Raw genomic sequence first — 17135 nt, forward strand, 5'->3', positions numbered from 1 at the left:
CTCCCCACTTCCTCAGTACTACCTGCCTGTCCACCTAACTTCGTATCATCAGCAAACTTCACTAGAATGCCCCCAGTCCCTTCATCCAGGTCATTAATATATAACGTGAACAGCTGTGGCCCCAACACTGAGCCCTGTGGGATACCGCTTGTCACCAGCTGCCATTCCGAAAAAGAACCTTTTATCCCAAATGAGGTTGTGTATGGTCTGGGAGATGATGGTTTGGAGATGGGGGGGGGGGGGTCATCATCGAGGGGGTGGTAGGAGGAGGTGTCTTCAAGTTCACACCTGGCTTCAGGAGTGTAGAGGTCAACGTGCCAAACTACGACTGCACCCCCATTGTCTGCTGGTTTGATGAGGAGGTTGAGGTTGGAGCAAAGGGAGTGGAGGGCTGCACATTGAGAGGGTGAGAGGTTGGAGTGAGGGAGGTTGGTGAACAGGTTGAGGCGGTGAACGTCTCGATGGCAGTTGGAAATAAAGAGGTCAAGAGTAACAGACTGGCACGGGGTGTCCAAGTGGATGGGGTGTGTTGAAGGCGGGTGAAGGGGTCCTTGGAGGGTGGGCGGGAGTCTTGATTGAAAAAGTGAGCTGGAGGCAGAGGAAGAAGTGTTCGATGCCACAATGTGTATTGAATTTGTTGATGCGTGAACGGAGGGGAATGAAAGTCAGGCCTTTACTGAGGACTGATCGTTCATCCTCAGTGAGGGAGGGGTCTTGGGGAGGTTGGGGGGGTAGAAGCGGCGAGGAAAACAGAAGAGAGGTGGGGCGGATGGTGAAAACTCAGCAGGGCTGGCACTTAGGAGTTTTGAAACTATCCCCTCCATACCAAGTTCTAGATCATTTACATATCCAAACTCCAAAACCTAGGACTCTGCTCTCCCCTCTGCAGCCGGACTCTAGACTTCCTGAACCTCAGGCTTAAAACAGTAAGGATAGGCGACATCTTGCCCACAATAATCCTCAACACCAGTGCCCTGCAAGGCTGCACTCTCAGCTCCTTACACACTCATGAATGTGTGGCCAATTCTGCTGTAACTCCATTTACACATTTGCTGATGACACCAATGTGATGGGTCAGATCTTAAACAACGATGAGGCAGATTACAGAAAAGAGATAGAAAGCTCAGTGGCATGATGTAAAGACAACAACCTCTCCCTCCACGTCAACAAAGCAAAGGTAATCAACTTCAGGAAAAAGTGGCGGACATCCCGTCTATATCAATGCTGCTGAGGTGGAGATGGTTGAGAGCTTCTAGTTCCTGGGAGTAAATAGCACCAACAACCTGTACTGGTCCATCCCTGTTCACACTGTGGTCAAGAAAGCACATCAATGCCTCTACTTCCTCAGAAGGCTAACGAAATTTGACATGTCCACAATGATTCTAATCAATTTTTATAGATGCATCACAGAAAGCATCCTAGAACATAGAACATTATAGCACAGGCCTTTCGGCCCACCATGTTGCGCTGACCAGACTATCTGGATACATCACAGCTTGATATGGCAACTGTTCTGCCCAAGATTACAAGAAATTACAGAGAACTGTGAACATAGCCCAATCCATTAGACAAATCAACCTTCCATTTATTTACTCTGTTTATACTTCCCGTGACCTTGGTAAAGCAGCTAACATAATCCAAGACCCCCCCCCACCTCTTCCATTGGGCAGAAGATACAAAAGTTTTAAAACACGTACCAACAAATTCAAGAACAGCTTCTTCCCTGCTGTTGAAATTTTTGAATGGACCTCTTATGTTACCTGCATTTTCTCTGTGGGTGTAACACGACATTCTGTATTTTATTCTATTACCCTGATGTACTTATGCAAGGTATAATTTGCCTGTATAGCATATAAATACTTTCTCTCTATCCCGATATATATGACAATAATAAATCAAATCAAAATACATCAGGAAAAGCACTGGTCCCAATTCCTACCCTTGGAGAATTCCCTTCTACAAACTTGCCTCCAGCCAAAACAAAAAGCAGCTACTAATCATTACTCTCTTTGCCTTTCAGTCAAACACATTTACATCTACAATGCCACTGTCCCTTTTGCTCCATGACTGAGAATTTTCCTCAAGTCTGGCAGGACTGAGTTGGCACAGTGCAGTGTATTTTGAACATCTTTTGGAAGTCTATGTACACCCCATCAACATTCTTGTCCTCATCAACCTTCGGCTTTTATCTCTTCGGCAACTTTTCCCTTATTAAGTCCAGGTGATTCTTCTGAATTAAACCAAATTTTTCCATGTGACAATTCTTTTATCCCTAAGCATCATGGATTCCCTGTCACAAGAAGCTGCAGCTTTTCAGTGCCATTCATATTGATACTGACTACAGTACAGGTAGACAAACCTTTATCGAAATCCAAAAAGCTCAGAAGTCTGAAGGTTATTTTGTGAAGTTTTTTCTCATTAACAAGGTTGTTTGGCATGCAAACAGTTAACCCAAGTCCACACCCAATCGATGCGTGTCACTCAGATAATGTGTGGGGGTGTGGCCCAGCACTGGCAGGCCTCACTTTTGTTTCAGAGCCCATTTAACTCACAGTAAGTCTTCTTTGGAAAGATTTTTAAAACTTTCACCAAACTGCCACTTATTCTGAAATTCGAAAAATTGTGAATTCCGAAAACCAGCTAGTCCTGAGCATTGCGGATAAAGGATTGTGCACCTGTAGTAACTTTCCTGATTCCACTTTCCACCATTATATGCTTCACCTTTATAACATCAAAACGTGAGCTGAAGAAATTTGGAAAAACAGTCCACTTTCATCCATGTTAAAAATGTCTCTTGGTACATATCTGTTCAAGACATGGACAAGACCATATCCTTTCTGCCATAAATGCCACACTCTTACTGCTCACCGTCTAGAGGACAAATGCTGTTCTTCACCTTGAATCGGTTCAGCCATCCATTACAGCAGGTGAACTTCATGTGCCTTGCTTTATCAGGGTGACTCCACTTTCCTTTGGGATCAAGCTAGAGATGGGAACATTCTCTGCTCAAGCTTACTTGAATCATGTTAGCAAAACTTGTTGGATAAGGAACCGTTCTCACTTTCTTCCTTGCTGGAGAGAATGCCTGTGTGGCGTATTGTCCCAAGGTATTTACCTTGTGTTTCAGAATGATGGCCAAATTTGATGGCGAAATCTCCCACTTCTTTGGGTTGTCTAAATTCTATTTCGTGCCATGATTTTCCAGTTGCTACAGCAACTTCACCTTCGCTCCAATCAACAACACCTAACTTTCCAACAGCTTTAACCATATCCAAACGCTTTGCGTGTTCTTTCACAGCACGATCTTGGTGTAAAATCATGGCTTGCGCACTGTTGCATGATTTTGTGCTTGTGGTATAACTGTGCTGATTTGGTAGGCAGCTTGCTAACCAATCACTTGTTATGATTTGCACATATATCGCCACTCCTTTGGTGTCACTAGATCAAAATCTTGACATCAGCAGAGTGGTGGGTATACCGACACCAAACAGACTGCAGTAGTACATTAAGATAAATCATGCCAACTTCTCAAGGCAAATTGGAACAGGGAAGAAATGCTGTTCCACCCAGCAAACCACACATCTCATGAATCATTTTTGTTTTCAGAAATGAGAAATTTACAGAAATTTGGCTAATTTGGAATTATTAGCAAGGAATTTTCCATTTATCATGAGCATTATTACATTATTATTCCTATTTTGTAATTCTGCAAATGGGAACTATTGAAAATGAAGACTGCAGATGTTGGAGATCAGAGTCGAAGAGTGTGGTGCTAGAAAAGCAAAGCCAGTCAGGGAGCAGGAGACGATTCCTGATGAAAGGCTTACGCTTGAAACATCGATTGTCCTGCTCCTCTGATACTACTAGACCGGATGTGCTTCTCCTGTACCACAGTCTTCGACAATAGGAACCGTTAGCTACTTTGACAGAACCAGAAGTTGGTGACATCCAAACACGATACATTGTTTCAAATTACAGTGCAATCACTATGTAAAACAGTAGCAAAATCACTGAGGAAAAGGAACAGAGGAATACAGAATAAACCATAAACACTGGAGAAAACATTAAACACATATCCAGCTGACAGATCACAGAGGTGTAGCAGAACCAAATCATAGGAACACCTTATGAAGGATATATTGACCTTGGAGCAAATACAATTTAGGTTTGAATGATACCTGGACTTCAGGAGTTGAGATTATTCAAATTAGGCCAAATTTCTCTAGAATTTAAGATTAATTGGGGGGGGGGGCAAGTATCACTGGACTCAAAATGTTAACTTTGATTCTCCTGCCACAGATGCTATTAGATGTGTTGAGTTTCTCCATCAATTTCTGTTTTTTTTTGCTTCAATTTCAAGCATTGACAATTCTTTATTTCCTTTAAGGTTAAGGGGTGATCTAATCAAGGTCTTCAAGAAAATTAACAGGAAAAGACAGAATAAAGATAAATTGTTTCCAATAGTTGCTGTTTCTAGAACTGGGGGCATAATTTGACAATTAGGGCTAGACCACTCAGGTAAGATATTAGGAAGGACTTCTACATACAAAAGTGTGGTAGCAGTTTCAAACTCTCTTCCACGAATATCAGTTGATGTTAGTTCATTAATTTTAAATGAGGTGTATAAATTCTTGTACAGCAAAGGTTTTAAGGGAGTTTTGACAAAGATAGGTATATGGAGAGAAAGCAGAATTAATACTTTCGTTCCACAGATGCTGCCAAAAATGCTGAGTTTCTCCAGCAATTGCTGGGTTTGGGCCACAGATCAGCCATGATCTCAGTAAGTGGCAGAACAGGCTCGAGGGGCTGAATAGCTTACTCCTGTTCCTCTGAATTAAAGATGGAGTTTTAAAATCAATTTACAGCAAGCCAGTTAAGCTGAATGGGGAGAGGAGCATGCAGGGAAGACACAGATTATGAACTCTTTGCTAAATGAAGTTGTGGAGAGTGTCTTCAAAGTAAAAGGAATTTCAGAGATTCAGCAGGGGTATAAGGTATAAAGATTGGGGCAAACAGATGTGTTGGAGACAGTAATGAGAATGGGTCAGAAATGAGAATGAAGCTTAAATCAGGGTTGTAAAATTCACCACTTTTGGACTAGGTGTCATATCATAGCTAGGAAAATTCCAGAGCCATAGATAGATGTTACAGTAGTTGGAACCAAACATGGCTTTAAATACTAATTATTCTGGAAGAAATGTACAAACACCTACTATTTGAAAAAAGATAAAAACACTGGTTACTAACTGATACAGCTGAATGTAGTGTTGAGTCCAGAGACTAAATTAAAGAATTAGCTTTGTCACATGCAATTGAATGAGTGCAGCAAAAAGTTTGCTATGTCACTGCTTACGGCTTTAATTGAGAAATAGGCATCTGGAGATTATCGGAACTACCAGAGAGGTTGAGGCAATCCAGAGGCAGAAAAAGCTGGCTGCTAGCAGTGTGTATGTAAAATGAAGCAGTGCCTATGAAGTCCATCAATGAGGATGAGAAGGGCTTTGCTAACTGAAATTTATTCTCTATGAACCTTGGACCTGTTTCTGGAGTTTTAATGAGCCCGTTCACCAATATCTATGTCACACTGGGACAAGTGGGGCCAGTGACCAGGAACTCTCTGGAGCTCCGTGACTCAGCGCCTTTCCTAACGGTCGGAAATGCCGTTATTCTAAAAGCCAGCGGCTGGGGGGGTGTAATAGGAACTCGGTTAGTGCTACAGACCCGGAGCTTTCCGCGACCAACCCGCAGAATCCCACCAACACGGCGGCGAGTTAACGACTTACTGTTCATGGCGCGGCGTGATGACGTTCACTCCCGACGCATTAAAATGTCGTCATTGCAAGCTCTTATCATTCCCCCCAGTGATGGATGGCAGGTAATGGGAGGAAGGTGGGTGGGTTGGCAACCTGTTTCCAGAAGGGCTGTAAGTGTCAATAACAGAAATGTACAAGCAGCTATTGTTCGAAAAAAAAAATACAATCTGATACAGCTGAATGTAGTGTTGAGTCCAGAAACTAAATTCAAGAATTAGCTTTGTCACGTGCAACTGAATGAGTGCAGCAAAAAGTTTGCAATGTTACTACTTATGGCACCATCTTAGGTACAATATACTTAAGTATTTGATACAAAATTGAAAAAATAATTGGTAAAGGTCCAGTGTAAACATAAAGACAAAGAAAGTAATTGACTTACAGTCCTTTCGCACTAGTCTGTGCCAGCACCAAGTCTGCACGCTACAATGGGCTTCAAAACCCAAGGCCTTGTCTCCAATCTGCAAGGGCCTCACATCTCTGTGGTGACTTCCAGTCTAGGATTCGCTGGGGAGTGATCCTCTGGCTGGGGAGTTGCCTTCTTCATTCCCCTCCGAGGAAATCTAAAGTCAGAAGTTTAAACTAAAACTCAAGAAAAGAATAACGAAAGAGAAAGTGGGTGTGGAGCAGAGGATCTCCAGCTGGAGCTTCTTTCTAAAGTTAAAGTTAAATCTAAATCTAAGTCTATTTTAAACCTGCCTTTTGTTATTTTGAACCTATCCCTTTGTCCTATTAATAGTTTAGTCATGAAGTAACTTTTTGAACTTAGCTTTTCGGTATGCTTTTCGTCCTACCCCCACGGCTCTATTCCCCTTAGACTCTGAGGTCATGCACATCTTAACTATTTGTACCGAAATCGTCTCTCACAGTCATGAAGTAACTTTTTGAACTTAGCTTTTCGGTATGCTTTTCGTAAGGTTTTAGGTTGTCTCATTAAAGTTTACAAATTGTCATCTCTTTATAAACCCATGTAAGTCACTGTATAGTATCAGGGATCAATGTCATTGGTCTTTGACTTCATATCAGAGACTGGGAGCTGATTTTAACTTTGTATAAGTGAATGGATTTTAAGTAGGTTAAATCTTTGCTGGAATATTTCTCTGGAATTTGGTGATCAGAATTGGACACAGAACTGAAGATGTTGCTTAATCAGAGTAACTTGCAGTTTGAGAATTTATCACAGTTCATGTATACGAGTCAACTTGCTCAATCACTCCTTTATCTCTCTTTTTGGCACAACAACAAGAAATGCTTAACACTGATTTTGATTGTTTCACTCGTCTTATTTTCTGCTTTCTAATGAAAAGCCATTTTCAACCAACCGAGCCAATTTCTCATAAATGGTAGGATCATTAACTTACTTCACAATGCTTTTTGATAATCAGAGTAAGTGATATGCAAGGAACAATGGTTTACTAGTTTAATTACCTCCTCCAAAGAATGAGACACAATATACTGCTACACACAATCTTAGGGACGTTCATTTTTTTTTAGATTAGATTATTTAACAGTGTGGAAACAGGCCCTTTGGCCCAACAAATCCACACCGACCCCCCGAAGAGGATCCCACCTTACCCATTCCCCTACACCTAACACTACAGGCAATTTAGCATGGCCAATTCACCTAACCTGCACATTTTTGGACTGTAGGAGGAAACCCACACAGACATGGGGAGAATGTGCAAACTTCACACAGACAGTTGTCTGAAGCAGGAATTGAACCCAAGTTTCTGGCACTGTGAGGCAGCACTGCTAACCATTGTGCCACTGTGCAGCCCACTTTATTTGCACTCTGAATAAAGATAGATAGAATTCTATATAAATGTGTCAGTATTAGTCCCATGGTGAAAGTTACGTCAGTTTCATTTTATCTTCTATGTTCCTCCTATTTCTGTTTTGAATATCAAGGTATTAGGTGATTTTCAATTTTTTGTCTTTAGTTAATTACTTTATTTAACATTTCCTTGAACCAAAGGGAACAGGAGTCAGCCATTCAGCCCCTTGTGTCTGGCCCACCGTTCAATAGATCATGACCGATCTGTGATTTAACTCCATATATCTACCTTTGGCCCATACCTCTTAGTATCTTTTCTTAACAAAAACATTTCTATCTCTGGTTTAAAACTAACAACTGATCTAGTGTCAGCTACCATTTGTAGAAGTGAGTTCCAAGCCACCACCCTTTCTGTGTTGAAGTGCTTCCTAAATACTGTCCTAAATGTTTTGACCCTAATTTTGAGACAGTGCCCACTGGTTCTACAAACCTCAACCAATGGAAGTAATTTATCTTTATCTACCCTGTCTTTTCCGGTTAATATCTTGAAAGCTTCACTCAGATAACCCCCTAACCTTCTAAATTCTGGACAATATAAGCCAAATGTGTATAATTTTTCCTCATAACTCAACCCCTGAAGTCCAGGTATCATACTTGTAAATCTATTTCGTGCTCCATCCAAGACCACTATATCCTTCCTAACGTGTTGCCCAGATTTGCTGACATGCCTTCAAGTGGAGTTTAATCAGGGTTTTGTACAGCTACAGCATAACTTCTGCATTCCTATACTCCATTCCTGTAGATATAAAGGCCAGAATGTCATTAGACCTTTTGAGTCTTTTCCGCACTCTATGGCATTTTACAGATCTGTGGACTTCATTTCCAAAGTCTCTTTGGACATTTGCTTTATTTAACTTCACACCCTGATCTATCCTTTACCTTCTATCATTTTCTTGATGCTTCATGGACAAACTGCAGGTGCATTATAAACACTTGAAGATAAAAATCACAAAACTTGGCTCTTTAATTCCTGCAGTTTCGGAGCTACCAGTGCTATTTTCATATCAAAATGTTGTGCACAAATAACACAAGTGTGACACATGCTGAATGCTACTTTGATGGGGCATTTGTACAAGAATTAGAAGCATGCATCTGGAGTATGCAGCATAAGCTAGATCATGATTTGGAATTCAAGAAGGCCTTTGACAAGGTGTTGCACAGGTGGCTGCTAAATGAGGTAAGAGACCATGGTGCCAGGGGCTTGCATGGATAGAAAATTGGCTGAATGGTAAAAGGCAGAAAATAGTGATAGAGGGTTTTTTTCAGGATGTCAACTGGTGACTAGTGGAGTTCTGCAGGGGTAAGTTCTGAGACCACAACTATTCACTTTATATGTTAACGATCTGGACAAAGGAACTGAGGGCATTGTTGCTAAGTTTGCAAATGACAGAAAGATAGGTAGAGGGAACAAGTATTGTTGAGGAGGAAGTGTGGTTGCAGTAGGACTTGGACAGGCTAGGAGAGTGGGCAAAGATTTGGCAGATAATATAATGTAGGAAAGTATAAGGTTGTGTACTTTGATAGGAAGAATAGTGGTATAAACTATTTTCTAATTAGGGAAAAGCTTCAGAAATCTGGCACAAAGGGATTTGAGTCCTAGTTCAGGATTCTTTTAAGGTTAACATGCAGATTCACATGGCAATTAGGAAGGCAAATGCAATGTTATCTTTCATTATATGAGGCTAGAATGTAAGAGCAGGGATGTACTGCTGAGGCTGTATAAGGATTTGGTCACACCGCATTTGAAATATTGTGAGCACTTTTGGGCCCTGTATCTAAGGAAGGATGTACTGACATTAGAGGGGGCTCCAGAGCAGGTTTACATGAATGAGCCTGAGGATGAAGGGCTTGACATATGAGGGGCACTTAAGGATTCTAGGTCTGGACTCAATGGGAATTTAGAACGAAGTGGGGGGATCTGATTGAAACTTACATAATACCGAGAGGCCCGATTAGAGTGGACATGGAGAAAATGTTTCCACTAGTAGGGCACCCGAAGGCACAATCTCAGATGGGATAACCCTTTGTATTTGTGATGATGAGAAATTTCTTTAGCACGAGGGTTGTGAATCTTTGACACTCATTACTATAGATGACTGTGGAGGGCAAGTTATTAAGCATATCTAGGACAGATAGGTTCTTGATTAGTAAGGGAACAAAGGTCCCAGGAAGAAGGCAGGAGAATGGGGTGGAGAAACATTTCAGTCATGATGGAATAATGTAGTGGAATCAATGGGCTGAATGGCCAAATTCTGCTTCTGCATCTAATGGTCTTATGAAGACAGGCAGTGTGTAATACTTTGCTTTGATACTAGCATGGCCATTTTCAACCTCATTACACACATATTTAAGCATGTTCATTAGGAAAAAGGATCCTTCACAAGCGCTATTGAAAGACACCATCAACAAATATTACTGGGTGATTGGGTTTTAGTTGTGCTGAATTTGTAGAAGTGCTATGAATCTTCTACTGCTGTTTAATGTTAGTGAAGTCACAGAGTATTTGTATTTAAAGATGCATTCACACACCTTGACAATTCATATATGGCCATTAAGTTTCTTGTGACCCTACACCCAGCTTCACAGTGTTGCAATGCTGGCAATTTGCACTCACGACCTTCCCACTGTCTTTCTGGAGGATCTCCTGGTTACCTGTGGATAGCAGACACTTCCCCTTTCTATCTCCTGCAGCATGGCCTCCTGTGTTGTATTAGTGTACCTTGCAGCATGTTCCCAGGACTGTTGTGTCTTATTCATCCTTCTTGCACATCAGATACTCTACCACAGCTACAAAAGCTTGTGTGGTCAGGTTGCATATACCTATTAAGATGTACAGGTTATTTTAAGTATTTCAGACAAGCTTTAAATGCTGCAGGACTCTTGGGCCCGCTGTTGAGATGTGCACCAATCTGCAGCACATGGAGCGGTGGATAGTGAAATAACTCCACAAAGGCCAGTATCCTGTCACTAAGTCATCTTTTATTTATACATGGAGAGTCCTTGACACTGATCCAGCTCCCTCAAAGCCTCAGGGTGAACACTTTGACACCTCTGTGTATTTTTAAAAATTTGTTTTATTAAACAGTACAGTTTATAAACAATTAACATTAACAGCTGTATATGAAGAAACAGCAATTTTACAAGGGGGAAGAATGGCAAAGCCAGGCCCCAAACCCTACCATTCAACCAGTTTTCAGGAAAATGAGGACAAACCTCAAATCCCACTTACAGTCATCACAACAGTAACAGTAACAAATACATACAAGACAATCCAATTAGATAAGAAACAGTGCATAGAATACACCCCCCACTCCACCCCAGCAAGCCACCTATCCCTCTCACCTTCTGGCCATTCTAAGGCAGCCTGCCCCTATGCCCCTTCCGGCTCTCAGTCTGCCCCATGCCCCTTCTGGCTCTTGCCCTGACACACCTTCCAGCTACCTCTTGGTCAGCCCGTCCTGTTTTCCTACCTCCCCCCACCCCCACATGACAGCGATCAGGACGGTGTAATCCCTTCCAGCCCTGGTACCTGCCTGGGGTGACAGCGCTGACGATGGCCTACCCGCCTTCCGGCCTGCCCCTATGTACCATCCAGCTCTTGCCCACCTCGATGCACCACCCAGCCTGTGGACTGCCCTAAAATACCTTATGGCCATCTCGAGGATAGCCCACCCCTTCCCTGGGGCGATGGTGCACAGGGCAGCCCACAAGCCTTCTGGATCTTGGCCTGCCCCTATGCGCCTTCTGGTTCTCAGCTGCTCTGACACACCTTTCGGCCACCTCAAGGACAGCTTGTCTCGGTTACCACTTCCCAGGACGACAGCACTCAGATCCGCCTACACACCTTCTTGCTCTAGGTGGGACTGGCATCAGGGCAAGCCGACTCATCTTCAAGTTCACAGGATGGCCTACCCACCCTCACAGGGTGACAGCTTTCAGGATGACGTATGGGCCTCTCATCTCGCAGTGAGGCCTGCCATACCCAGGGACACACCAGACAGTGCAGGTGATAAACCCAACAACCAACACGACAGAGTCAATAATTAACAAAGAGAGTCCCTTCTGGTACACAGAATCCATTACCACAAACAATTCTCTTCAAAACGTAGAGTCCATTCCCAGGAACAGGGTCCACTCCAGTATACAAATTGCATTGTCAGAAATAGAGTTCACTCCAGTATACAGAATCCATTTCCAAAAACAGTCCACAACTGAGGGCAGAGTCCATTTCTGAAGGCAGCAAATGCTCACCTCCCAGCACACACACAGGTGTTCAGTCTTTACTGAGGCCTAGTCCACTGACAAAGGGACAGGCCTACCCACAGGAGCAGCTCATCTGGAAAGGTGCAATTTCTCACAGGGGCTCAGCCCAAATGCCTAAAAAAGTGAAAACACACACAAAAAAGAAAGAAAACCAAAGTAAAAGAGAAGGGTAAACACACCGGCAGTATCCAGCCAATGAAACAACAATTCCTTAAGGAAAACTGAGTTACACGTGAAACACATTAACTGTGTCAATCAGGCTGTTTAAAAAAAAATCAGTCCTCAATAAGAAAGGAACTGGCTATATAATTTAGCCAGTTTAGGAATCAGGTTTCCTCCAAAAACAAACAGAAACCAACAGGAGCAGTACACACTGGATGTGGCCCAGCCAGCGCAGAGTCAGTCCCCTCCCTGACACAAATTGGAGAGTCCTTAACACTGATCCAGCCCCCTCAGAGCCAGTCCTCAGGGTGAGCAGAAGCTCTGACACTCCTGTTTATATTTAGGCAGATGCTGGAAACCAGAGTCTAGATTAGAGTGGTGCTGGAAAAGGACAGCAGGTCAGGCAGCATCTGAGAAGCAGGAAAATCGCCATTCCTGATGAAGGGCTCTTGACCTGCTGTACATTTCCAGCACCACTCTAATCTAGACTCCTGTTATTATTTGTCAGCCAGAGCTCCCTGATTGGACTAGAGTATCAGCCCCAATCAGGGAACTCATATTCACCTAGAATATGAGTGGGGTGCCTAGAACACATTTTCCAGTTCTAGGGAATACACCTGCCCTGGAGAAACATCTAAGGACTTTGTCCAAGTTCTCTGCATGCTCCTTATTGGTCTTCCTTGTTATTAGCACGTCACCTAAAAATTGTACAGGCTGATGATACCCTAAATGGCAGTCTCATATATTGGTATAAGTCCTTATGGTATTAATTATAGCATACTTCTTGGAATCCTCATCTAACCACAATTGCAAGTAAGCATTGTTTATGTCCAGCTTCGTGAAGGACTGCTTCCCTGCCAGCTTTGTGTATAAATTCTCTATGTAAGGATTGGGTATTTATCCAGTGAACAGTTGTTTACTGTTTGTTTAAAATCCCTACAAAGGCCAATCGACCCATCGGGCTTCACCAACAATACAACTGGTGCTGGCCATTTTTCAAACTCCACTGACTTGATGATTCCTTCACTTTCCAGCCTTCTTATTTCTGCCGTAAAGCAAAAGGCACTGAGTTGTCCTTGCAGAATCATGAAATTGCTTCCTGGTCAACATGCAAGGTGTCCTTGGCTCCATTAATCATTCCTAGACCTTCCTTAAACACATCCGGGTATTTCATTAGGACTTCATTCAGGCAGTCATTTTCTAAACAAAAAATGTTGAGCCAATCAAGGTGTATCTTTCTCAACCAATTTCACTCCATCAAGCTTGACTCAACCTTTTACTACAATCAGTGGTAACTGAACCAGCTGCTTCTCATAAGAGACCAGAACTGAAATTGTACCCTTTAGACTGTTTTGGTTCCCCAGTCTAGTTTCTCAATTGAGCGAAAGTCTTACACAAACCTAAAAGTTGGCGACCAGAGCGAATTTTGTTCAAGACTGGTTCTCTGATGACTGAAACGACCATGCTGATATCAATCTCCATTAGAATCTGGATGATCATTTAACAAGCAGTTTATTTTGGTTCTGATTTGGATGTTGCATTTTAACCATTCCGAACCAAACGTAGGTGGACTTTCTGGGGTATACATGGTCATGGATAGCAGCCTATGAGTTATTTTACTTAATTTAGGTCTAATGGAATTCTATTGCTGACTTGTCCACATACCGGCAGCAGCTACAATGGCTTGCCGGCCTGGATCCTGAAAAAAACTTTAATCGTTTGACTGAGGCTAGCTTTGGGATTTTGCTGTGGACTGACCTAGAGTCCTTATGATCAGGATATGTCCTGAATGAGGCCATGCAATTGCCTTCACTCAAGTGGAGTTTTCCAAGCTTAACTGGACCGGCAAAGGTGTCCACTTCCATTGGAAAACCTTGCAAATCATGCACTCCACTTGCCACATTTTCCAATGGCCAGTTACAGTGCCTATTTGAAGTCCAGTTGGGCTTCAACTTGTAGGTACCTCTACATGGATACATTATTTATCCTAAAAACAAATCATCTCTCAGCATCTCATGAAGAGTTAACCAAAGTCACATTTCTCCGCCAGTTATCTTAACTTAGTCAAAAATCTCGATTAGGAATCCCCTGGTTCTTGAATTGCTTAGTAAAAGTGATAACGTTTCAGATTAGAGGAGACTGGGGGTCGTAATATTCCTTACTTAAAGAAAAGCTTTTCATATCTGGTACCTCAGGGAAAGTAAGGCTGTTAATAACCAAAAAAGATGAGGGTCTACAAGGCGTCAGGGGAATTACTCATTACTTTTCATCTGTCTCATTGTCATTTGCTTTGAAACAAAAACAAATTCTTTCCATAAACTTGGCTTAGCTTTTGACAACAGAATTGAATGAGCCAAGCTTCCCAAATAACGGCATGATGTCAGAAATAGTTATTCCAATTCAAGGATGACTGTTGTGAGCAAATTTCTTCAGGAGGGTGCCCTTTCTCTTGAAGCGACTGAAATAATGTCACAAAGGCCGGTGTCCCATGACCAAGTCACCCTTTACTTACACATGGTGAGTCCTTGACACTGATCCAGCTCCGTCATAGCCAGCTCTCAGATTGAAAAGATGTCTGACACTCCTGTTCTTATCTGTCAGCCAGAATCCTTCGTGGACCAAATTAACAGCCCCACTCAAAGAAGTCATATTCTTTGAGGCCCACCTAGCTGACTTTTTTTTTTGCAATCACTACAAATGTAATGCTTTAATGATTTAATTTAGAAGGCAGCATGGAATTTTAACTGATCTTTGCAGTACCACAAATAACGTCAGCTCATCTTGGATTGCAATCCCTATGCCTCATTTGTGGGTCTGTGACAATTTTTCTGCTAAGCTGACTCCATCTATCTTCCCAGAAGTACCTTGTCTGACATGAGCATAGACAGCAAATCTACTCAAGTTCTTTGAGATCCTTGATAATTAATGTTTTTCAGGTGCTAACGTGTATTTAGACTTTTGTGCAAAATGCATTTACCTTCTAACTGTATGTGAAAAGAACATAGAAATCACTGGGACAGGGATCAGCACAATGCAGTGATTACTCTTTCAGGGCTTACAATTAACAATCATAATAAACAGACATAAGTTTTCATCAGAGTTGTTGAATTCTCAGAGATTCTTTTAATTATCCACAAGAGAGGTCCTTGTTAATTAACCTTCTTGTTACCAACTGAGGGGTAAAGTGAAAAAGGAGTTGAGCAGTTCGTCCCTCCTCAGCCAGCAGCTCGACAATTCGGAGTATCCTTCCTGGAACAGTAATAATTTGGGGAACCTTATTCCAATCCAGAGACTGGTCAAATCACCCTGAAATCTTGTCTGCTCTTAAAGCCTGTGTAAAATTCAAAGAAAATTCAATATTACTGAAATGTTCTCCTCTCCAATATTGGATATTGATATAGCAAACAGATAAAGTTCAATTTAATGATCCATTTGCTTTGAAAAAGTAATGAATTCTTTCCAAAATTGATTCCAAAATTCCGCCAAAGAATTGAAAAGTTTGCTCATCCAGAAAGAAGAACCAGTAAAACTGGTGAATGAGAACTACTGGTCTGATGCATCTTTTGTACTTCAGTTGGAGCTCCAGCATGACCAGAGCATTCATTTACAAATAATACTGTTTATTCATTAGTTTTCTCCACCTGTCAGGGAATCATCCATTAGAATCCAGCCTTTTTCTATAATATCAAAGACAGTATATGTGGAGCACTGTCTGATGACCTAAGGTCAAAGATGTTTTCCTATGTAAACCTTTCCACCAAGGGGCACGTGGTGTGGCACATTTAACTGAATGGCATCCTCTGTTGTAATGGCGCAGACCTGTCCTTTACAGCACTGGAAACTGAGAGAATCTCTGTTTAAAGCAACACTGTGTTTGTGTCCTGAAGGTCTGCCATAGCTTCAAACAACCACTATTGAAGTGATCACTGGTAGCACTTCAACAACTAAAGATGGTGTCGTGTTTTCCCCAATCTTCCTCACATTCACTTTTCCCTTTTCCTTAAGTCTACAAGTTATTTTTTGATTTAAAAGCTGCCGTTGGTCTGAGCATCGCCTCTTAGATTATCCCTACCCTCATCGCAACCTTTCTCCATTCAAAACCTATGAAATTCAACCTGAGCAGGCAGTGGTGGAACAGATGTAGATGGAAGCACGTCAGGAAGGTAATTACCTAGAAGAAACATGCTAATTCGGCCCAGAGGAAATCAATAAGCAACTAACCTGAAAGTAGTGGATGATACCTTTAAACAGCACTGGTGGGGGTTCAGATTCTTCTTCCTGTTGCTGAACACATGTACAGCTGTATGAAGTTCTTTCTGAGAGGGAGCCATTTGGAGCCTTCAGAAAATAGCAGTGCAAGAGTCAGTTCAATATTATATTGTGCTAAGCTCTGCCTACTCTACATAACTACCCATCAATGCTCAATGCTCCTGTGCCATTGCCCTTGCCAAAATGGCACCTGGCGTGACGTCCTAGAAGCATTAACACCTGGCACAAATGCCCTTTTGCTTCAAAAATAACACACAGTTGTTAACGATACAGGCATCATGTAACTGCATTTTGCAAACAGTGTGATATTCAACATTGAACACCACCAATAAGTCATTTGAATATCAAGGGCTTTGTGGAAGACATTACTTTGACATGGAACAGGGGTGGTCTCCTTTCTTCTCAGCACCAATGTTGTTTGGGGCTTTTGCAGCAGTTACATGTTGAGAGGAAAACAAAAGCAGCTTATGGGATTTTAAAGTCATTCATTAGCACACCATCTGGCATCACAGGAGAAAAATGGCATTTAATATCACAGCTAACTATTCCTCAAATATCTTCTTTTGCCAAGAAATAGAAAAAAATGTAATGGTCAGCTTGCTAAATTTCTCCAATGAAATTGAATACAGTAACTTTAATACAGTGTGGAAAGTACATTGATTATAATAGCAACTTGTGAGTACTATTAATTTTCTTCTTATTGAAACAAGTCAAATGATTTTGGACTGACTGGACTGACAGCCTCATTCGCACCTTTATTAATAGCTAGATGCAGATTGGCAGCCTCTATAATTCTA

General features: G+C 41.9%; 1 protein-coding gene and 1 long non-coding RNA gene across 3 annotated transcripts in view; both read right to left on the reverse strand.

Moving 5' to 3' along the window:
* The window catches only part of pop4 (POP4 homolog, ribonuclease P/MRP subunit), a 25844-nt gene extending 20008 nt beyond the window's left edge, over positions 1-5836 (reverse strand). Inside the window, exon 1 of one of the 2 annotated variants that reach the window (XM_043706886.1) lies at positions 5784-5836. In XM_043706886.1, the coding sequence (XP_043562821.1) occupies positions 5784-5790 (7 nt within the window). In that variant the 5' untranslated portion in view covers positions 5791-5836. The remainder of the gene's footprint in view (positions 1-5783) is intronic. The other variant, XM_043706885.1, reaches the window with a different exon arrangement.
* Positions 5837-14889: 9053 nt separating this feature from the next.
* LOC122558383 lies at positions 14890-16772 on the reverse strand. The gene is made up of 3 exons (XR_006314117.1): positions 16708-16772; positions 16291-16407; positions 14890-15400 (listed from the first exon to the last, which is right to left on the reverse strand). It is a non-coding gene; the product is annotated as an uncharacterized LOC122558383 (long non-coding RNA).
* Positions 16773-17135: the final 363 nt, after the last annotated feature.

Source organism: Chiloscyllium plagiosum, chromosome 17, assembly GCF_004010195.1.
Source record: "Chiloscyllium plagiosum isolate BGI_BamShark_2017 chromosome 17, ASM401019v2, whole genome shotgun sequence".
NCBI lineage: Eukaryota > Metazoa > Chordata > Chondrichthyes > Orectolobiformes > Hemiscylliidae > Chiloscyllium > Chiloscyllium plagiosum.